Source organism: Hyperolius riggenbachi, chromosome 10 (assembly GCF_040937935.1).
Source record: "Hyperolius riggenbachi isolate aHypRig1 chromosome 10, aHypRig1.pri, whole genome shotgun sequence".
Taxonomy (NCBI): Eukaryota; Metazoa; Chordata; class Amphibia; order Anura; family Hyperoliidae; genus Hyperolius; species Hyperolius riggenbachi.
Window position 1 is genome coordinate 199,734,690 of NC_090655.1, and position 23,016 is coordinate 199,757,705.

The following is a 23,016-nucleotide window of genomic DNA, read 5'->3' on the forward strand; positions in this document are numbered from 1 at the left end:
GTACTGGATTACTGAAAAGGAAAGGGCGAGGTTCAAACCCAGGTCTCCTGTGTCAGAGGCAGAGTACTATCCAGCCAGTGTCAGTTATGGCCCATACTCATGGGCTACAATTGTCGCCCGTGAGTATGGGCCGTTGAACGGGCGCGCACCCCGAACTGTCGGCCGTCGCTCATGTCGCCAGGCGATTGAAATGTTCAATCGCCTGGCGACAGTTGCCGCCGCAAATCCGCCGCATGTCGCTAGTCTCACTTGAGTACGCGGACTAGCGACAGCAACCTCCATTGAGGTATGCAGAGCTTCCGGCGGGGGGAGGAGGAACGTCGGCGACAGCTTCCGTCGCGCCGCTGGTCCCTCTTCCGCGTGTGTACGCGGAGGGACCTGGCGAGGAGCTGTCGCCCACACGCTCACGTGTGCTGGCGACAGGCCACTTTTGCAGCCCGTGAGTATGGGCCATAAGATGCAATATTTGTGTTTTAGGGCCTATTCACAGTAGGGAGTTTTCTGGGCAATTTCCGCAGTGCTTTGAATCGCTGGTGATCGATAGTGCTTTCAGAAGTGCTAGTGTGATGTATAGCATATGGCAGTGATCTCACTGCAGTGATTAGCGTTTTGTGGAAATCATCAACGTGGTGCATGCATCGATTTTCTGTGTTTTTGGAGTGATCGCGGTTTAATGTCAAAAAATTGTGATTGCTTATAAATTACATCCCTGTTCAATTGAAAAATGAAAACAAAAAAATCACTGCAAAATGCTAGCAATTTTGCTGTCATTTTACAGTCCTCAGTATGCAGGGCTGGAGCTACCATAGGAAAAAATGGGCAATTGCCCCAGGGCCCCAGAGCCTGTAGGGGCCCCCAAGTTGTCCCTCCCCATCTTAACTGTTGCTCCCCAGGGACTCTTCAGAGTCTGTTAAGTTGGGAGGTGATTGGGGGAGGGTTAGCAGCCAGCTCAGGGGCCCAGGAGAGAAAATTGGGCTGCAACAAAGGGCCTCTAATGACACTTTTTGGTTCGGCGGGGGGGCGGGGGTCTGTTGGGGGCCCCTAGGCTAATTTTGCCCTAGGGCCCAAATGTTACTTGAACCGGACCTGTTCGTATGACCGGGGTCTGTGACTTTTTTTTCCAAATTCACGAAGAAACATGCGTTACTAGTTAGGTAATTTACTGAAAAACTGCATGACAGCAGAAGACTGCAACTGTCAAGCGATTAATAATCAACAGGGTCGTTAAATGAAGCAGGACGTAGGGGAAAGTGCTGTAGGCGAAAGCCTGGTACACACTTTCAGTTATGATTGGTCAATCACTGACCAATTTTACCTCCTAGCTCCTACATGAAGTATGAGGGCTACCTACACAATCTGCTCAAGGTACTCTATAGGCTCGTACACACGTCATACTGAAGCCAACGACGGGTTCGTCGGCAACTCCCGCTGGGCGGGTTTTCAGCAGACAGTACAGCGTGTGTACAGTCTGTCGACGGACTGATAAGGCTGTTTCTGAGCGATCCGCCTGTCTGCTGAAAACCCGCCCAGCGGGAGGTGCCGACGGACCCGTCGTTGGCTTCAGTATGACAGGTGTATGAGCCTTATATCTGTTGACCCTCATACTACATGGAGGTGGTCAAATTGGTCAGTAATTGGCCAATCATAATTAAAAGTGGATGCCAGGGTTTAAGCTTTGTACACACATCCCATTTTGATTGGTCAACGATTGGCTAATTTTACCATTTCCAAGTAGTATAAGGGCTCGTTCTCACTTGAGCGGGAATCGCGCGATTCCCGCTCAAGGCAAACTGCTACCACATGCAACGCTATGATAGTGTTCTCACTGCCGCGTTTGTGGTTAGCGTTAACCATAAACGTATTACATGCAGCGGTATGCCGGTGATTCTGGAGCGATCGTATGTATAGAACCGCTAATCGCGATCGTTCCCAAACCGCTACAGTGTCCAGTGATTTTTCCGCATTAATTGCGGAAAAATCACTCCCGCAAAACGTTTTGCGGTTTTAGGTGTGAGCTTATTTACACAATCTATTCATGGTATTTAATGTCTATATTGACTCTCATACTACATGGAGCTTGTAAAATTGGTTAGTGATTGGCCAATCAAAATTGCATGTGTATATGCACCCTTAGGGGGGGCACATCAATAAAAAATTGTTTGTAGCTCAGTAGACACTGTTGTTGAACTGATGTATCATGGTGCATTTGTTCAAAATGCCAGAGCACCATTGTGGATCGTTTGTTTATCGCTCCTTCATGCTGTAATTTGTACTTTGGATTTTCAAACGACATCTGAAACGTGAGTCGTTCATCATTCGTTTTTAATAATTTTTACTCCATGGCTGTAAGACACTACATATGGAGGGTGATGATGCACATAAAAAAGGGCAGTTGCATTTAGCGCTCGTTCACACTAAGGGCGTTTTTGCCCCGATTTTCAAAATCGCCGTAAAAACACTTGTGCAATGACTCTCTATGACAGAGTTCACATCTGAGCGGTTTGTTTCCGATCCACTCAGAGAAGCGATGCATGATCCATTTTTAGAAAGTATAGGAAAAATGCAAAACGCTCACAAAATCACTTTGTGCAGCGAATGTGTGAGCATTTTTAAGAATAAATACATTGTATTTATTCTTTTCCGGATCAAAAAGTTCACTTCCTGACTGACATCAGGAAGTGAAAAAATGCAATCGCTCCACAAAAGCACTTAGAAAAACGCTTTACAAAACCGTCCAACGCACAGAAATCGGAAAAAAATTGCGGCAAAAAACTCCCAACGCGAACGGACATGCGAGCGGAACGGAAAGTGAACGAGGGCCTAGAGGAGGAGAGCTGCAAAGCATTTATTGTGAAGGAAGAAAAGCAGCAAAACATATTTGCAGCTACAGATTTGCAGCATTTTCCGCATGCGAGCTTCCTATCTGTAACATGGCTTTCCGTGCACTATATGGAGGTAGTAAAATTGGTCAGTAATTGGCCAGTCAAAAGTCCAGTGAGCCAGCACCTATTCAGTGAGGAGGCCTTGAGAAAGACTCATGCTACTGCCTATAGAGTGTGCTCTAGTGGCTGCAGCTCGGGTGCTTTGTGAGAAAAACGCGATATAAATGTTCTGTATCTTGTTTTGTCCAGATCGCACTGCAGTGCGAATCTGGACGGCATGCTGCAGTTGAAGGGCAATCGCAAAACGTGATGCTTGCAGCATTTTTCTGCGATTCTGGAGTGATACAGTGCTTAAAAAAGCCCTGATTGCAATCGCTCAGGAATCGCGTGAGTGTTCCGGGATTTTACTGCGTTAATCGCGGTAAAATCACCCACACAATTTTTGTGATTTCTAGTGTGAAAGGGTCCTTATGCTACACGCAGCAGAATCTTAAGCGATTCAGGCTGTGGCTACGCAGCAGATCGGAAGCCGCTGCTGAATCGGAGGCTCCCATTGGAAATAAGCCCTTATTAGCTGAGTTGGCTTCATGCCCAAGAGAGTTTTCTTTGTTTTAACTTTTGTAGAAAGGCAGCTTGAATGTACCACAGAGTTCAGAGACAGTGGGATAATATAAACAGTCAGATAAAGAAAATGGCTCTTATCAGACAGTGATAAAGAGACAGCTCTTCAAGAAAGATTGGAGGTCAAGATGGATTCTGACACCACAAGCTCATCTGGAGAACATCTGTCCTATTGCCACACACTGTGACAGGTCACCACAAGAAAACACCTAGAGAACTCTGGGAAGCTAGGCCAGACAGACATTGGTAGCTGTACTAAGCATTATTTGACAATCACAGATAAGGTGCCCATACACTGGCAGATGGCCACCAGATTCACCAACAGATAGATCCAAATCAGATCAGAGAGGGATCTGTTACTGCCACACACTGCAAATATATTTTTTTATTTCATTAGTACCATGAAATGAATATGCGTCTCATAAGGAATATACAGTATATACAGTGCTGGAGTAGAAGGGTGTGAAGTGGGGCTCATGGGAGTGTAGCTACTTTACTGTATCTGATCATTCACCTGGTCAGATTATGAATATTGACCATTGACATGACAGCATATTGACCAAAGTTGGTCATATACTGTCTCGTATATACGTATATTTTCACATCGCAGAAACTTGCCTTTTCCTGCCAGAAATGTCTGCACAGGAATTCTACATGTGATTTCTGGCTGCTAGAGATGGCTCAAACGGTCACTGCGGGGAATGTTTTTTTTTTTTAATGTTCCCCATATTTTTGCTTCCACAGAAGCCCCCTTTATTTCCACCCTGCTAGGATTACGTGTCAAGAAAGGGAGACAAGACACAGAACATTTATATTGTGCTCGGTTGGCAGTAGCAGTGTTAGGGAGACTTGCCCAAGGTCTCTTACTGAATAGGTGCTGCCTGGCTTACTGAACAAAATGAGCCGAGATTCAAAGTCTGGTCTGTGTCAGAGGCAGAGCCCTAATCCATTATACTATAGGTGCGTACACAAGCACTACAAAAGGAAACGACGGGTCCGCCGGACCCTCCCGCCGGGCGGTCTTTAGCCGACAATATGCGCGTGTGTACGCGCTGTCGGCGGACTGATAAGGCTGTTTCTGACTCAGCGGATCGTTCAGAAACAGCCTTATCAGTCCGCCGACAGCGCGTACACACGCGCATACTGTCGGATAAAGTTCGCCCAGCGGGAAGGTCCGGCGGACCCGTCGTTTCCTTTTGTAGTGCGTGTGTACGCACCTTATCCAGCCATAGCCACAACAACGACACCTATTTTTACTATATTAAGTTAAAATGTATCTGTAGGGGTAAAAAGTGCCCCATTTAGATACTTACCTCAGCAGCGGGATAATCCAGAGGTTCCCTCCGTCCCTCTCACCTCTTTCAGCGCTGGGACCCCCCCAAATTTCTTCGTACATGAACGAGTGTGGCCATACTGCGCAGTAGCATGAAGTGGTTCGGACTTGGCCTTTGCCTCTTAGCCTGCGCTGCATCGTGCTACTGCACAGACGTGAGGCGGCGAGCACGGGTGCAAACTTCCAGAGGGTCCCAGCACTGGATCAGTGGTCTCAAGGAGGATGTAGGAAGCTTCTTCTGGAGGATCTAGAACTTCATCCTACAGAGGTAAGCATGTGACTCTCTCTACTTCATAAAGTAACAGGTTTATGGCCCATACTCACGGGCTACAAATGTCGCCGCAACACGCGGCCGCGCGCGTCGCCCGTGAGTATGAGGCGTTGCACGGGCGCACACCCCGAACCATCGCTCGTCGCTGATGTCGCCGGGCGATTGACGCGGCCAATCGCCTGGCGACAGTTGCCGCCGAAACTCCGCCGCAACTGTCGCTAGTCCGCGTGTGTATGCGGACTAGCGACAGCAACATAATTAAAAATAGACGGCGCTTCCGGCGAGGGGGAGGAACCTCGGCAACAGCTTCCGTTGCACAGCTGATCCCTCTTCCGCGTGTGTACGCGGAGGGAGCTGGCGACGAGCTGTCGCCGGCCTGTCGCACACACGCTCACGTGTGCTGGCGACAGGCCACTTATGTAGCCTGTGAGTATGGGCCATTACTTTACACAAATGAATGTTCCCAGGAGTTGTTGCAGTGTCATCCAATGTCTGTTGCTAGCCACGTTATTCTGCAAGGGATTAGGATCCTGAAAATCGGACCATGCAAGTCAAATGTGAGGATCCATCTGAAAATGGCGCCTGCGAATAATGGCGCACGGTGTTGCCGCTAATCCGTTTGCTGCTTATCGCTATTTAACGTTAAAGCCTTATTGTTATTTAGCGTTAGAGCCTTATCGTTATCTGGCATTAAAGCCTTATCGTTATTTAGTGTTAAAACACAGAACCCTCTCTGTACCTATCCCTAACCCCTAAGCCCCCCCTGGTAGTGCCTAACCCTAAGACCCCCCTGGTGGTGCCTAACCCTAAGACCCCCCTGGTGGTGCCTAACCCTAAGACCCTCCTGGTGGTGCCTAACCCTAAGACCCCCTGGTGGTGCCTAATCCTAAGACCCCCTGGTGGTGCCTAACCCTAAGACCCCCCTGGTGGTGCCTAACCCTAAGACCCCCTGGTGGTGCCTAACCCTAAGACCCCCCTGGTGGTGCCTAACCCTAAGACCCCCCTGGTGGTGCCTAACCCTAAGACCCCCTGGTGGTGCCTAACCCTAAGACCCCCCTGGTGGTGCCTAACCCTAAGACCCCCTGGTGGTGCCTAACCTTAACCACCCCCCTGGTGGTGCCTAACCCTAAGACCCCCCTGGTGGTGCCTAACCCTAAGACCCCCCTGGTGGTGCCTAACCCTAATAGTAAAAAAGGGCGCAGGTGGCTAGTAGACAAATCGGGCGCCGCCATTCACTCCCATATTAATTATCATTTACTGGGCGCCGAACAGGAAAAAAGGGCGCCCGAGAATAATAACGTTTTCCAACGGCGCCCGAAGATTTTTCATGTTTTATAACTGCTTGTGATGATTTACGTTTTCTATTTCAATAAAACATTATTTTAAATGTTATCCCTTAGTGTTTGTAAAACATTATTATTCACGAAACAAAGCGATCAGTACGTAACCTAAATTGTAATATATTTTATGTGATTACTAAGGAGGGTCTTAGGTTTAGGCACCACCAGGGGGGTCTTAGGTATAGGCACCAACAGGGGGGTCTTAGGTTTAGGCACCACCAGGGGGGTCTTAGGTTTAGGCACCAACAGGGCGGTCTTAGGTTTAGGCACCACCAGGGGGGTCTTAGGTTTAGGCACCAACAGGGGGGTCTTAGGTTTAGGCACCACCAGGGGGGTCTTAGGTTTAGGCACCAACAGGGGGGTCTTAGGTTTAGGCACCACCAGGGGGTCTTAGGTTTAGGCACAAACAGGGGGGTCTAGGGGTTAGGGGTAGGTACAGGGAGGGTTACTTAGTAATTTTTTTTTAAATGTTATTATACGTTTCACTTTTTAAACGAAAGATTAACGTTTTTACAATTGCCGATTTCATGCACATTATTTAATGATTTATAACTTTATAACACATTCATTTTAAACGAAATACAGTACAATATATTTTTAAACGTTATCTATGCTTATCGTTTAAAACCCCGCGCCCTTTTTTCCCAGCGCCCCTTTTTAACGTACGCCCCTGGTGGTGCCTAACCCTAACCACCCCCTGGTGGTGCCTAACCCTAACCACAGCCCTGGTGGTGCCTAACCCTAAGAACCCCTGATGGTGCCTAACCCTAAGACCCCCCTGATGGTGCCTAACCCTAAGACCCCCCCCAGTGGTGCCTAACCCTAACCTTGACAGTGTTACATTAAATCCATTCACCGTTTTGCAGTTAACTAACGTCTGCAGTTTGGCTTATGTAGGGCGCTATTGATAAATAACGTTACTGTGGGCAATAAAGTCTGCTGTTTGGCAAATGAACGGCAATATTGATAAATAACGTTAGTGTGTGCCACTATTGATAAATAACGTTAGTGTGTGCCGTTTTTCTTCTTTTTTCCCTGTGCGCCATTATTATGCAGTACTAACGATAAATAGTGATAAGCGTATCTTTTTAATGCGGTGCCATTTTTATGCATAGGCGCTGTGCGCCATTATTAACTGATGCGAAATGTGATGCCATTGACTTGCACTTGAATGTGGCGAACGTGAATGCGCAAAAACACAAATCGCCCACAACAGTTACGTGTGGAAAAGGCCTAAAGCAGATGAAATCTCTGCAAAAATATGGGATGTAGTCATCATCATGTGTACATACAGTAGATCCTAATATAAAGCCTAATCCTAATATAAAGCTGTGGTAGCAGCTGTGGCGTACAATTAGCTGCAGGACCATCTGGAGGATGTGCTTTTAATGATGTCCTCTCACTTATGGCAATATTGGAAGATACATTGTGTAATGTCTGGAGACTGCCAGCATTATCATAGCTCCCAGATGTCGCTAATTCTGCTTCCAGTTGTCCCTCTTCAATCTTTTTTTTGTTTTGTTTTTGATGATGTAGACTAGATGTATGGATTTATGTTAACACATGTATACATTGTGCTAAAACAAAGTCACAAAACAAAGTAGTGAGTTGCTGCACAACGGATGCTCTGTACGGCACAGTGCGGCGAATGCGTTGCGGTACAACTGCATGTGGTATGTTAACGCACTGCGTTACCACAAAAGGTACGGCTTAAGATGTACAGTGAAGCATACTTTTCATTGACTGGATACTTAACTGTATGTGACGCAACTCGGGCGTAACGTGCGGTACGACTTTTGCATTCCTTTGCGTTGCATTTCCGTTATACATGGAATGCAATGCAACGTCCCACTGTGAACCTAGCCTTATGCCTGGTACACACAATACAGTTTTCCATCAGATTGACTGTAGAATCGATTATTTCCAACAGGTCCGATCTGATTTCCGATCATTTTTCTGATCGATTTTCTCATCACTTGTATACAAAATCGATCAGAAAAACGATCAGAAATCAGATCAGACCTGCCAGAAATAATCGATTTCACCGTCAATCTGGCCTAAAATCACATTGGGCTTGATTCACAAAGCAGTGCAAAGTGTTTGCACGCCTGTGAAAAGCCCTTTATCACGCCTAAACTCAGTTTAGGCGTGATAAGAAGAAACTCGCGCTATCTCCCGCGCGCATAGTTTTGCGCGCGTAGCGCACCGCGCTGCGCGCGCAGTGTACCGTGCTTCGCGCGCAGCGTCCATTGAGCCCTATGGGACTTTGAGCGCGCGCGTGCGCGTTTGCGCGCGCAAAACCTTGCGCGCGGGAGCTTCGCGCGAATAGCAGCACAAATCGGTGATAACTCAGCTTTGCACGGCTTATCACGCCTAAAGTCTTTTAGGCGTGATAACTGAGTTATCACCGCTTTGTGAATCAAGCCCATTGTGTGTACTAGGACTTAGGCTGGGAGCACACTTGTGCAGAAAACCATGTATTTTTTGCCATATGCTGCATTTTTCCTTTTTTTCTTCTGCGTTTATGTTTTTTTGTGTGTGTGTTTTATGTTCATTTTTGTCTGTTTCTTTTTTTTTACGTTTTAAATAATTATTCATAATTTTCTAGTGAACAAAAAGCATTATCAAAGTATTTTCTTCAGTTTTTTTATTCCGAATGACTCGCATGCATTGTTTTTTTTGTTCGTTTTTTCTTATAGGAAACCAATTGTGTGTGAATTAAATGCGATCTGCATGTTGCATAAGAAAAAAAAAGAACCTGCTGTACAGTTTTAAAACGCACTTACTATTGCGAAATTAGGAGAGGAGAAGCAGCCTGGCACTACTCGTGACATTTATTGCCCAATAAGTACAAAACATTCAGGCTAGATTCACAGTTGTCCTGTGTTAATAAAGTCGCATAACGCAGGTCACCGCATGGCAATGTTAACCCTATCTGACCCTGTAGCGTTTATTCTGACGCACTGCTGCAGTGTGTTACCTCTTAACGCAGACGTTTCCAGATACAGGGAAGCATACTTTTCATTGCCTGTATGCTTTACTGTATGCGACGATAACACAGCGTTGTTGCATTGTGACTTTTTTGGTGCGTTACGGTTTAATTTAGCTTTGCAGCCTTAATGTTGCATCTTAATGCAACGTCCTAATGTGAATCTAGCCTCAAAAGTCCATTGACATAGCAAGTATATACTTATCATGGCTGGGGAGGTGTGCTGGGATAGAGGTGGGTGCTGGTGGTGCACGGCCTGACGACCGTTTCGCTGTGCTATTTCTGAGGTTCTATGTGATTTGTACATATGAATTTTTTTTTGCAAAATGGATTTTGGTTGCATTCACAGAGGGACATTGCGGAGCTGCGTTATAAAGTCTTATAACGCAGCTTACCGCACTGCAATGCTAAACCTATGGGACATTCACAGTGCAACGTTACCGTCGCCTTGTAATGTGTAGTGTTATGGTAACGCTTGCAGTGCGTTTTCTCTAAACGCACACGTTGCTGGGTACAGGAAAGCATACTTTTCATTCTCTGTATGCTTTACTGTACCTACTGTATGCGACTGTAACGCATCGTTAATGTGCGTTACCACCTTTTTTTTGTGTTGAGTTGTAATGCTGCGTTGTGACTTGTCCCACTGTGAATATGATCTTAATCATTGTATTTTTTAAGTGTCTATCACATTCAAATTTCTTTCATGATGTGCAGCATTGTGGTGTATTGGTAAGTTCTCTCACCTTGCAGTGCTGGGTACCTGGTTTGAATCCCAACTGGGGCACTATCTGCACAGAGTTTGTATGCTCTCCCCATGTCTGTGTGGGTTTCCTCTGGGCAGTCCAGTTATCTCCCACATCCCCAAAACATACAGAGAAGTTATTTAGCTTCCCCATAAATTGGCCCTAGATTATGATACATATCCTACAGAGTCATACATATAGGAACAGATGTCAGCAGCACCGCTTCAGGAAAGCTCTTTATTGCAGAAACATGCAATTACGGTAAAACCACATGTCAGAATGGGCTATAGTAGCTGCTTGTAGCCCATTCTGATATGTGATTTTAATTGCATGTTTCTGCAATAAAGAGCTTTCCTGAAGCGGTGCTGCTGACATCTGTTCCTGCATGCTTAGGCTCTTCCACATTAGGGCAGATTTTCTGCGTTTCAACGCAACGGGTAAAGTTTGCGTTACCCAAGGTGAAATGAAAGTCCATAGACTTTCATTTTAGCTTTCACATATAATGCAGCCTTTTTGTGCGTTGCGTTGCACTGCACCCAGGCGCAGTTTTTCGGCCGATGCTAGCTTTATGTGTTACAATGTTAGTCAATGTAAAACGCACACTATGCGTGTTTTTAATCCGTTAACGCAGGCAATCAGTCCCAGAATGCAACAGAGGAACAATGTAGAAAGTTGAAAACTAAAAGAAAAAAAAAATTACCTGCGTTTTCCTATGTGCTGTAACGCATTGAAAACGTATTAAAAACGCACACTCACTGCATTGCAACGCATATCAAAACGCATTAAAACGCATACAACAAAACGTATGCTTTGAGCGTTCTCCAACGCAAGCTTTGATGTGAAAGAGCCTAATCCTGGAGAGCTACGGGATCTTATCAGCGAAAGCACGCTTGTCTCCACTGGAGTGTTGCATCTTATGCTAGGCACACACAATGAGATTTTTCAGCCAATTTACTGTCCGATCGATTTTCTTATTTTTTTTCTTTTCTATTGCCATTCACTTCTATGAGAATTCGATCAGAAAAATGATTGAAAATTGAAGATTGGACATGACAGAAATGATGTATCGAACCATCTATCTGCCAAACTATCTTATGGTGTGTACCTAGCATAACATTGTTACTTACAGAATCATACATAGACATATGACTATGGTGGGAACAGGGGTGTAACTAGAGGAGAGCAGCCCCCGCGATCACTGGGGGACCCCAACTATGAACCTTCCCTTCCTCCAATACAAGGGACTATACTTCAGATCTTGGGCTTGATTCATCAAGCTGCGCTGCTAAAGCGATACTTCACTGGTGGCCACTACTGGGTTAATTTACATTACAATGTGAGTGAAGTTTTGTGGTAGCGAGGTTCACAGGAGCAGGGCCATCCGCAGTTAATGTTACGCGCATTGCTAAGGAAGCAATGTGTGTTACTGAGGAAGGCACGCTTCTTACAGGACAGTGAGCTCTGCTATGTAAGGCATGCATAGCGTGCACCACAGAATATTAAGCTGCGCTGTGTGTTTTTATGGCTACACTTGATATGGGTGTGAAGACATTGATGGCCACACTTGCATTATGACCCTTGTGAGATGGGCCCCAGGCCGTAAAGGGCACCAAGGGGAGGCAAGGGTATGAGGTGTGAACGTTCGAGGACCCCATCAAAGTTTCTGGGATGCCTCATGAGTTGCACTAACACCAATGGGTAGGGATTAGATTGTGAGCCCCTCTGAGGGACAGTGACAAGACAATGTATACTCTGTACACCGCTGTGGAAGGTGTTGGAGTTATATAAATAATAATGTAAGTGTTTTTACATTTTATCCCTTGGCAGGGGGTTTTCAAGATTTTGTCCTTTTTTTGCTGCAAGTTAAACTGCAGCATATGTGTGCAGAGGAGCTAAATAAATTGGTTATAAATAAAAACAATGGTTTATAAAAAAGGGACCTTCCTGTAAGTTAGGGACAGTTGGGAGACGCATGTCAGTGGTAAGGATATGACAGTGTACTGATTGTGTGATAGAGGGGATATGATAACACTGGTAATCAGTGCAGGAGGATATTTTCCTCTATGTCTTCTTCCTGTTATTTAGGGCTGCTGTGCTCCTCATCATACTATAGCGGGCTGTCGCTTGTTTTAGTCTGTTTGTCTTCAGCACTGTGTTGTGATGTTCATGCTGCTCTTCTGCTCCTCTGGGAAAAGGATTCTGGGAAGAGGGCACAGCTGTAGCTGAGGCTTGTGTGTTTTGTTAGGGTGTCAAGAATAATTGTTCATTAATCTTCACACGGTGATGTCAACCCCCCAGTGCACAGTTCAGCCAACTGTGTTATTATGAGTGGGCAAAAGGTACCAAAAGAAACCATATGTTAGGTATAATACTTATTGGGGTTTTTTAAAGAAAAGTCACAAAGTTCTTGGTCAGTTTTAAGCTGTGTGTACACATGCCAGTTAAAACTCGGTTGAGGTGGCCGGTTACAATCGCCTCTGCTGAGAATCCACTATGTGTACAGTAGCCCCCAATCACCCTTGACTGCTCGGCTACCAATCAGCCTGGCGGACTGCTTCGGCTAAGCGCCGGCGGGGAGCATTGTTCTCCCCACTCCCCCAGCTCCTGCATGATTTTACACCTCTCCATCAGCCCTCTTCACCCCCACGTTAGCAGTGCGTCTGTACAGCCGCCGCATAAAAGCATTAGGTAGACCCCCACCCCAGTTAATATATTAGGTAACTCCCCCCCCCCCCCTTCCAGATAGTGGTATTGCCTAGCTCGTGTGCCCCTTCCCCTCCAGGGAGAGGTATAAGACAGCCAAGTGTGGCCAGCATAATTCCACTCCCCCCCCCTCCCCCCCAACAACAACAAGTGTAGACATCATAGCTCCACTGCCCTGTCCCTCCCAGAACATGTATGGCCAGCATACCCCCCCCCAAACAACAAGTGTGCCCAGCATAGCTCCACTGCCCCTATCACTCTTAAGGTGGTCACTAATGATCCAGTCTTTTTTACCCAATCTTACCAAATCTATGTAGTATAAGGGTAAATTGAGTGAATATATTGAATTGATAATATAGAAATTGTAAGATTGGATGAAAAAGGTTGTATCATTAGTGGCCACCATTAGAACAAGTGGCACCAGCATACCCCCCTCCCAACAACAGGTGTGGCCAGCATAACCCCCCAACAATAAGTGTGGCCAGCATAACTCCCCCCTCCCCCAACAACAAGCGTGGCCAACATAGCCCCCCAACAACAAGTGTGGCCAGCATAACGTCACCCCCCTAACAACAAGTGTGGACAGCATTGCTCCACCCCCCACAAGTGTGGCCAGCATAACTCCCCCCCAACAACAAGCTTGGCCAACATACCCCCCCCCCTCCAACAAGTGTGGCCAGCATAGCATCACCCTCCCCAACAACAAGTGTGACCAGCATAACTCCACCCACCCCAACAGCTCTACACCCCCCCAACAACAAGTGTGGCCAACATAACCCCCCCCAACAAGTGTGGCCAGCATAGCATCACTTTCCCCAACAACAAGTGTGGCCAGCATAACTCCACCCACCCCAACGGCTCTACACCCCCCAACAACAAGTGTGGCCAGCATAACCCCCCCAACGAAAAGCATGGCCAACATAACCCTCCCAAAAACAAGTGTGGCCAGCATAGCTCCACCCCCCACAGCAAGTGTGGCCAGCATAGCTCCATCCCCCCATAGAAAGTGTGGCCAGCATAACGTCACCCCCCCCCCCCCCCCCAACAACAAGTGTGTGGCCAGCATAACTCCACCGCCCACAACAGTTGTGGCCAGCATAATAACTCTCCCCCCCCCCCCAACAACAAGTGTGGCCATTATAACTACATGCCAATAGGTGTGGCCAGCTCTCCCCCCCCCCCCCCATAACTCCACTGTCCAATACCTCACCATTAGTCCCAGTTGGCACCAGTGAATGAGTGTGTCTAGCTCTTTTCCTCTGTGCATGGGCAGCTTTGTTCTACTGAGCAGGCACAGACCTTACTCGCCAGGGCAGGTTCCAAATATAATAGGCCCCGTAGTCAAAATGAATATAGGAGTTCCCTCTGAGCCCCCAGTAAGCAGCATATTTCTGATAAATGACACCCCCCAGGGACACCGTGCCAGCTTCTGGACTCAAACATGTCTCCCATCATTTACCAATATTTAACTTAAATGGTAATTGTAGAATATCAGTAAATTTCACAGCGACGACACACAATGAAGAGAATCCCCTATCCATGTGACGTCATGTGACACAATGGGCACGAACGAGAGGTTAAACAATTGCGGTACTTTGCATGGTAGTTGTTAGGGATCTTAAAGATCCGATTTGTCGTGATGGTTGTAATCGCCACCCATCGCAAAATATTGTTCATATAATCGCGCCTGTACCCACATTATGAGATTGCAGAAGCGATTGCTCGTGGCTCAAAAAAAGTCGCCGGTCGTCGTAAAAAAATTGGGTAAAAATTTGCGTCGTGGGAATGAGCCTGGCCCCTTTAGGAAGTGAAGAGGATAGCAGGTAACATGCACTACTCTGTATACAGCGGGGGAGAAAGGAGTGGACGGCATTGGCAGCTACCAGTGGTTAGCTGATGTGGTGCGCATGTAAAGGTGGCCATACATCTATCGACTTGGCGACCAATCGACAATCTGAATTAGATAATTATTATTGAATTGGATGAAAATCAGTGCCGTCAAGTGCATGCCAGATCGACAGTGTGAACAATTTTGGGCCAAGCACGTCGATCTGACATGCTGCAAGATGTCGGGCCATCGCGTTGCCCCCCCCCCACTGTCAAATCTGCCCGCCCCCTCCTCGGTGCCCAATACACCATACTTTACCTGTCCGTGTCCGCTGCTGGCTCCGAGCTCTGTCCATTCATACGCCCCACGTGATTCTGGCAGTGTGCAGTCCGCGATAATTCCGGGCGGATGCGTTCCCCCATATAGCCTATGGGGGTAAAGCATTAGCCCCGGGCTACAACCGGATCATAGCAGATACTACACAATCCACACAGGATCTGGCTACAAATGGAAACACAGTCAAAAGGCAAGTACCCATGATGCAACTTTTTGCAAGTTTTTTTTCCAGTACTAGCAAATGCTTTGTGTGTAGATCAATCGTTTCCATGATTTTGTGACGTGGTTGTGTGTGCGCGATTAAACAAACATTGTTTTGGACGCACAGCAATTACAACTGTCACAGCAGATCAGATCTTAAAGATCCCCGACGACTCCTGCACAAGATGCCGCGATCATTTGAACTCTCATTTGCGCCCGTTGTGTGTTCCCCCAGTAGGAAGATAGATTGGGGTGCACTTTGTCGGGTTGCATCTCCAAGGGGTTCCCCTATCCATCTTCTGGTGAGTACATAGCTTAAAGCCTCATACACACGAGGCACAACTGTCTCACAAGAGACAAAAAAAAAACCAGCGACAGTTCGTCGCCAGGTCCCTCTGTGCAGCAGCCGTACACATGGCGCACAGAGGGACAGAGATGCGGCGGAAGCTGTTGCCGAAGGTTCCTCCCCCCCGCTGGAAGCTCGGTACATTGTGTATGGATTGCTGTCGCTAGTCAGCAAACACTCGCAGTACGCGTGGTGGACTAGCGACAGTTGCGACGACAGCTGTTGCCAGCGATTGGCCACGTCAGTCGCCTGGCAACAGCTGACTGGCGACGGTTCGTGGCGCGCGCCTCATAGACATGGGTGACCTGTTGCCGCAACATGCGCGTGCAACGTGTTTGTGGCGACAGTTGTGCCCGTGTGTATGAGCCTTAACTGTCCCTTTGTTGCTTTTGAGCTTAACTGTCCCTCAGAGGAGCTGACAAGCTAATCCCTACCATAGTCATATGTCCATTGTAGTCTAGGGCCAAAGTTTAGGGGTGAGCCAATTAACTTATCTGTATGTTTTTGGGATGTGTGAGGAAACTGGAGTGCCAGAGGAAACCCACATAGATACAGGGAGAACATACAAACTCCATGGAGATGGTGGTCTGGCTGGGAATCGAACTGGGGACCCAGCGCTGCAAGGTGAGAGTACTGCCCACTTCGCCGCCGCACTGCCTCTAGATACTCATTGCATAAATCCAGAGGAAAGGAAAGCCACAAGGGCAAAACAAGCCAAAATAATTTTAATCAAATTGCTTTCACATTTTTTTTCTTTGTTGCTTTTGAGTAGTCTTCCAACATACACAAAGTAGACAAGCACAATGCCTGGAGTGAATATATCCTTGTGTATTGACTGTCAGTGTGTTTATAGCCAGAAGCTCAGCGTGTGCCTCTTTTGTTATTCCTCTGGAGACACAGGGGACACACAGGATGGTCATAGGAGCAGCTCTGAGTCTGCACATCATTATGTCATGTTCTCCTGTTTACAGAAAGGAAGGGCAGTGAGCACAGATAACTGTGAGCTTCATTCACAGGATGTCTGCAGCAGGTCAATCTGTCACCTCCTCCTCCTCCACTTCTCAAGGATATAATAGAGGGGGCTGATAATTGAGTTACCATTACAGAGACAGCACACACAAGCAAAAGGCATCCAGGAAAGAGTTAAGAGGTCCCTCCACACTTGAAATTAGAGGAGGTGACCTGGGCTGGGAGGAGTAAGTTATAAAGTGGGCTCAGATAAAAATTAAGTAAATTTGCAGACTGGAGAGTGAACAGTGAGGACTAAATCACCAGAGATGGAGGAGGAGGACAACCTGACCATTTTCCTGCATGACTGTGAATATGATGACTGGGAACCCTCTGTTGGACTGATACCCACCACATATCTCCTCATCTTCTTCCTGGGTATCACAGGCAATGGACTGGTTCTTTGGGCAAGTCGCCACCGCAAAGACCGGCCACGGGCAGCTGACACCTTCATCTTGCAGTTGGCACTTGCTGATTTGGCTTTCGTTGTCACCCTGCCACTGTGGGCAGTCTATGTTTCTTTGGGATATCACTGGCCATTTGGCAAAGTCGCCTGCAAGCTAAGTGGTTATATGGTTCTACTCAATATGTATGCCAGTGCCTTTTGCTTGACGGGATTGAGTTTGGACCGATACATTGTAATTGTGCTCTCCCCTGGACCTGGGCACCCACGGTCTCCACTCTCCAGCCCTCTGGCCATCATAATTACTTGGGTAAGCGCAGTGCTGTTGGCTTTACCTGCCCTCATCTTCCGCAATACTGGACCAGGAGAGGATCTGTTTGATAACAGAACAATGTGCTACATGGACTACTCTGCAGTGGAGAGCGGTGGTCAAACTCCCCTGTGGGAAGCCGGCCTGGGATTTTCTTCTACACTAATGGCCTTTGTGGCACCATTCTGTGTTATTCTATTCTGCTATGTGGGTATTGGTCGCCGAGTCTCTGGCCACTTCCATCTCCCACTTGTTGCTAGCAGGAAACGAAGATTGTTGGCCATAATGGTTGCTCTGGTGGTCACTTTTGGGGTGTGCTGGGCCCCGTTCCACTTGGTGAAGAGCATCTACGTCTTGATGGATGCAGACGTTTTGCCGCTGAACTGCAGCCTGCATGTTTTCCTCCACAACCTGCACCCCTATGTCACCTGCTTGGGGTATGCCAACAGCTGCCTGAACCCTGTCCTCTATGCCTTTCTAGATCCCAGGTTTAGAGGTCACTGCCGCCGATTGCTGGGATGTGGCATCTTCCTACAAGGTAGTGAACCTCAAACAGAAGAAAAGAATGAAAAAGCTGGGGTTGGCAGCTCTTCTGCTGGTGGTGCTGAAGTTGGCGGAAAGCCCACTAAACTCTCCACAGAGGAGGAGGAAATTGGAGGGATGAAGGATTAAGCACTGACACAAAGGCAGGAAAGGTCTGTATCTTTTTAAACTTGAGGGCTGTTGCCTTTTTTGATGTTGCTTTGGGACATCAACATTGTGAACAATTTCTGCACATAAAAAACAGAATTTGAACTTGCTTGAACAGAAAATCCCCATTATGAAGAGGGGAAGCCGCTTTTCAGGGTATAGAGGACACTGGCGGATTGGAGGGTTGAAAAACTGTTTCTTAAAGACTAAAGCACTTTCAGTCAGTTGCTGATTATGGGAATTGTGCTTTTTTTTAATTTTTTTACTTTACATTTTTATTTGGATTTTTTTTTCAGTTTGCTCTTGTTTTATATTGACTTTTAGTAATTAAACAATACGGTTTAACCAAACATGTTTAGAGTAGTGATATTCATCCAAGTAAACAACAAAATGATGGATATGCAATATATGTCAATAAATACCCATGACAGGTGCACTTCTAACTGATACTTTTTATGTTTGGAAAGGGATAGAATTTCTCTCATGCTTTTATTTATGTCTGTGTCCCTTCTGGAGACGTTTCCTACTGAGTTACTTAATTTCAATAGAAAGACAGAGGAGGAAATATTCTCAGTGGGACACAGACAGCAATAAAACATTTTCAGCTGTTCAAACTGATCTTTTATGCCTAGTATACACAATGCAATTTTCCGTCAGACTGACAGTCAAATCCATTATTTCCAACAGGTCTAATCTGATTATTATTTATATAGCACCAACATCTCCTGCAGCGCTGCACAGAGTATATTGTCTTGTGACTTAACCGTCCCTCAGAGGAAGCAAGAAGTTTTAAATCAGGATGATACCATTTATTGGCTAACTAAAAAGAATAAGAATAAGCGAGCTTTCGGCTTTGCAGCCCTCGTCGGGCTTAAAGAGACTCTGTAACAACAAAAACCTCCCCTGGGGGGTACTCACCTCGGGTGGGGGAAGCCTCCGGATCCTAATGAGGCTTCCCACGCCGTCCTCTGTCCCACGGGGGTCTCGCCGCAGCCCTCCGAACAGCCGGCGACTGTGCCGACTGTCAGTTCAATATTTACCTTTGCTGGCTCCAGCGGGGGCGCTGTGGCGACTTTCGGCACGGAAATAGACGGAAATACCCGATCTCCGTCGGGTCCGCTCTACTGCGCAGGCGCCGGAAACTTGCGCCTGCGCAGTAGAGCAGACCCGACGGCGATCGGGTATTTCCGCCTACTTCGGCGCCGAGAGGCATCAGAGCGCCTGCGCAGGAGCCAGGAAGGTAAATATTGCGTCACCGCTGCACGGAGGGCTACAGCGAGACCCCCGAGGGACGCAGGACGGCGTGGGAAGCCTCATTAGGATCCTGAGGCTTCCCCCACCCGAGGTGAGTACCCCCCAGGGGCCGTTTTGTCGTTACAGTTCCTCTTTAAATCCTGTTTGCTTGCAGGCTGATGGTACAGACCGCTTTATACATGCAACATCAAAAGGGGATACAATGATTTTTTTTTCAAGCATAAATACATGTCATTAAAGGACTTCCGAGGCCAAAATCCGGGCCCAAAACATAAAAAAAGTTAGCTACCTTCATGGCTTTGTAAGGCACGGAGGACGCCGTCCGCGCCCTCCGTGCCGTTCCGCCTGGTCCCCTCTGGTGAATAGCCCCCCGAAAGGCTGCGACCCCACGGTCCGGGTCGGCATCTTCTGCCCCTATAAAGATGGCCGCCGGAGCTGGCCACGGCTGCGCAGTCCGCATAGCCGCTACTGCGGCTGCGCAGCTCTAGGGCCAACCCTCCGATCCACGCTGCCTGTTACGTGATCGGGGGGTTGGCCCTAGAGCTGCGCAGCCGCAGTAGCGGCTATGCGGACTGCGCAGCCGTGGCCAGCTCCGGCGGCCATCTTTATAGGGGCAGAAGATGCCGACCCGGACCGTGGGGTCGCAGCCTTTCGGGGGGCTATTCACCAGAGGGGACCAGGCGGAACGGCACGGAGGGCGCGGACTGCGTCCTCCGTGCCTTACAAAGCCATGAAGGTAGCTAACTTTTTTTATGTTTTGGGCCCGGATTTTGGCCTCGGAAGTCCTTTAAGATGCCTAAAATGAAACAGAACATCTAAATGGGGTGAGAGGTTATTAGCTAAGATAAGAATCCTTGTTTACACCATACTCACAGACCTGGGAGTTGGACAGTCACAGAGGCATCCTAAATTCTGAGGGCTCACACTCTAATCCCTCTCACACGTCTATGTATGTATCATGTAGTGTATGTAATGTAGTCTAGGGCCAATTTAGGGGGAAGCCAATTAACTTATCTGTGTGTTTTTGGGATATGGGAGGAAACCAGAGTGATCAGAGGAAACCTATGCAAACACAGGGAGAACATACAAACTCCTTGCAGATTGTGCCCTGGTTGGAATTTGAATTGGGGACCCAGCGCTGCAAGGTGAGAGCGCTATCCATTATGCCACCATGCTTCCCATTCCCGATTGTTTTTCTGATCAATTTTCTGATCACTTCTATACAAAATTGGTCAGGCTATCAAATGGAACCTGTCAGTACCTATTCAGTAGGAGACCTTAGGCAAGTCTCGCTAACACTGCTACTGCCTATAGAGCGCGTCCTAGTGGCTGCAGCTCTGGTGCTTTGAGTCCGCCAGGAGAAAAGCGCAATATAAGTGTTTGTCTGTCAGAAATAATCGATTTGACCGTTAATCTAACGGAACAAATTGCATTGTGTGTCTTTATAACAATTGAAGAGATTTCACCTCATTTCCTGTTCTGCAGGCCTGTAACAGGAACGGTCGAACGGAGAATAAATTTCCCCAAATGGAACCCTGTCTTCCAGAATAAAATACAGTAGAATCTCGTTATAGTAAATTCTGATATAGTAAACCTCTGTATATAGTAAACTCAGTATTCAGCTCCCAGCAAATGCATCTGTATAAATTTACGATGTATGACCAATACTGATATAGTGAATGTCTGACATAGTAAACTGCTTTTCCAGAAAAAGCCGCCGATAAAGTTCTTGAAAAAATATTTAACGTTTTATGTTTTTGTGTGTATAACATTTCAAGTTCATTTAAAACGCTATGTATTGTTTTAATCCTTAAAGGGAACCTGAACTGAGTAAAATTATTTAAAATAAACACATGAGGTAACTTCAAATGAACATTACAGAGTTACCTTGCCATCAGTTCCTCTCAGAAGCTCACCATTTTCTTCTTACAGTGGTCCCTTCCAGTTCTGACCACATTTTGTCAGAACTGAAATATATCAGTTGCTGTCAGTTATAGCTGAGAGGACAACTGATGTACATGTTTTCATATGGCTCAAGTTGGCGATGTTACAGTTTAACAGTGTGCTGACCAGAAAGCAGTTATGGGGTAATGGCCATTTTCAAAATAGAGGATGGAGAATTCCCTTGATCACAGCGGACAAACAGGACATGGGAGAGGAGAAAGAGATTGAGGAGTAGACTACACTGGTGGTAAGTATGACTTGTGTATGTTTACTTTGACTTCTAATTTTCAGTTCAGGTTTTCTTTAATTATTAACTCGCAAAATAGTGTTTTAATGCAATATCGCTAATGGTTTGTGCACAACAGTAAAAGCAATTTTACTTTTTATTTCCCAATTCAAATGCTTTAAAACAAACTATGTGCAATATTGCATTAAAACACTATTTTGCGAGTTAATATGTAAAGATTACATAAATAGTATTTTAAGTGAAAATAATTGTTATACTCACAATTCTGTAAAACGCTAAATTTAAAAGTACATAATACGCGTCACTGTGTGCCATTTTTTCCCGGCGCCTTGTGCGTCATAATTTTGCGCTTGAGGATGGTGATTAACGTTATTAATGTATTTCAATGGCGTGCCAGAAAGTTGCTATAGAGCTATGCGCCATTTTTTCCTGCCCCGCCGGAGAGAGCTTTAGGGGCTGGGTAGATGATAGCCCCCATCAAATTCTACTAAAAAAAGTCAGATGATCATCAGCAGTGAGCAAAAACTGCTATCTTGCTTAGGGCCCATTTCATCTTAACTACCTAACGACCGTCTCACGCCAATGGGCGTGACCGCGGCGGCAGCCCCAGGACCGCCTAACGCCAATTGACATGAAGTCCTGGGGCCGGCTACTGCAGGAAATCGCACGCATCTCCTGCTTGGGAGGCAGAGCTCCACCCCGCCTTCAGTCTCCCAGCGGCGATTGCCGCTCAGGAGACTGTTAGATGGCGAAACCGCCATCTATTTACTGGATACAGCACTGCGATCCGAGGGAGCGCTGTACTGGGGACATCTGTGTGACACGGCTGTCCCCTCCATTGGCTCAGGAGTGATCAGCTGTCATAGGCTGAAGCCTATGACAGCTGATCACAGTGATTGGCCAGCGGGGGGAGGGAAGACGGGGTTCAAAATAGATAAATAGCGAAATTTATTATAAAAATATAATAATAAATGCCTGCAGCAGCGATCAGAGCCCACCAACAAGAGGCTCTGTTGATGTGGAGAAAAGGGAGGGGGGGAATCACTTGTGTGCTGAGTTGTGCGACCCTGCAGCTCGGCCTTAAAGCTGCAGTGGCCCATTTGTGGAAAAATGGTTTGGTCTTTAGGGGGGTTTAACACTGCGGTCCTCAAGTCCTCAATCCATTTCTGATTTTAAATGTTTATTTTAACCAAAACTTTCATTTTCAGCTATATATTTTCTGAGTTTGAGTATGTAGCAAGAAGGATGGATGGATACTTTACAGGATGTTTAATTTACAGAGTGCAATGAGTAGTGACTACAGTTTCTGTACTGAAAAACTAAAATCCATTTTTCTGATTTTAACTGGCCACACAATGAACAACAAGATTGTGCAGCCTTACCAGGTCTACCGAAGCTATTGATCAACATAATACGCTGTATTCTGAAAATTCTTGTCCAGTGCTGCCTAAACAACTGGTGTATCTCTCCACCACCAACACCACTTGGACAGCGACTCACCAAATTTGATGAAATGTATATATTATCACAAGCTGCGCCACCCCTATACGTAAAACCGTTACAAAAA

The 23,016-nt window shown here is 46.7% G+C and overlaps 1 protein-coding gene and 1 long non-coding RNA gene across 2 annotated transcripts in view; both read left to right on the plus strand.

The window, feature by feature from the left end:
• Positions 1-23,016, plus strand: part of LOC137534223 (uncharacterized) — a 220,933-nt gene that overhangs the window by 37,190 nt on the left and 160,727 nt on the right. The window lies entirely within an intron of this gene.
• Positions 16,709-18,354, plus strand: APLNR (apelin receptor). The gene has a single exon (XM_068258278.1). The coding sequence runs from the start codon at positions 16,871-16,873 to the stop codon at positions 17,984-17,986; it is 1,116 nt and encodes a 371-aa protein (XP_068114379.1). The 5' UTR covers positions 16,709-16,870; the 3' UTR covers positions 17,987-18,354.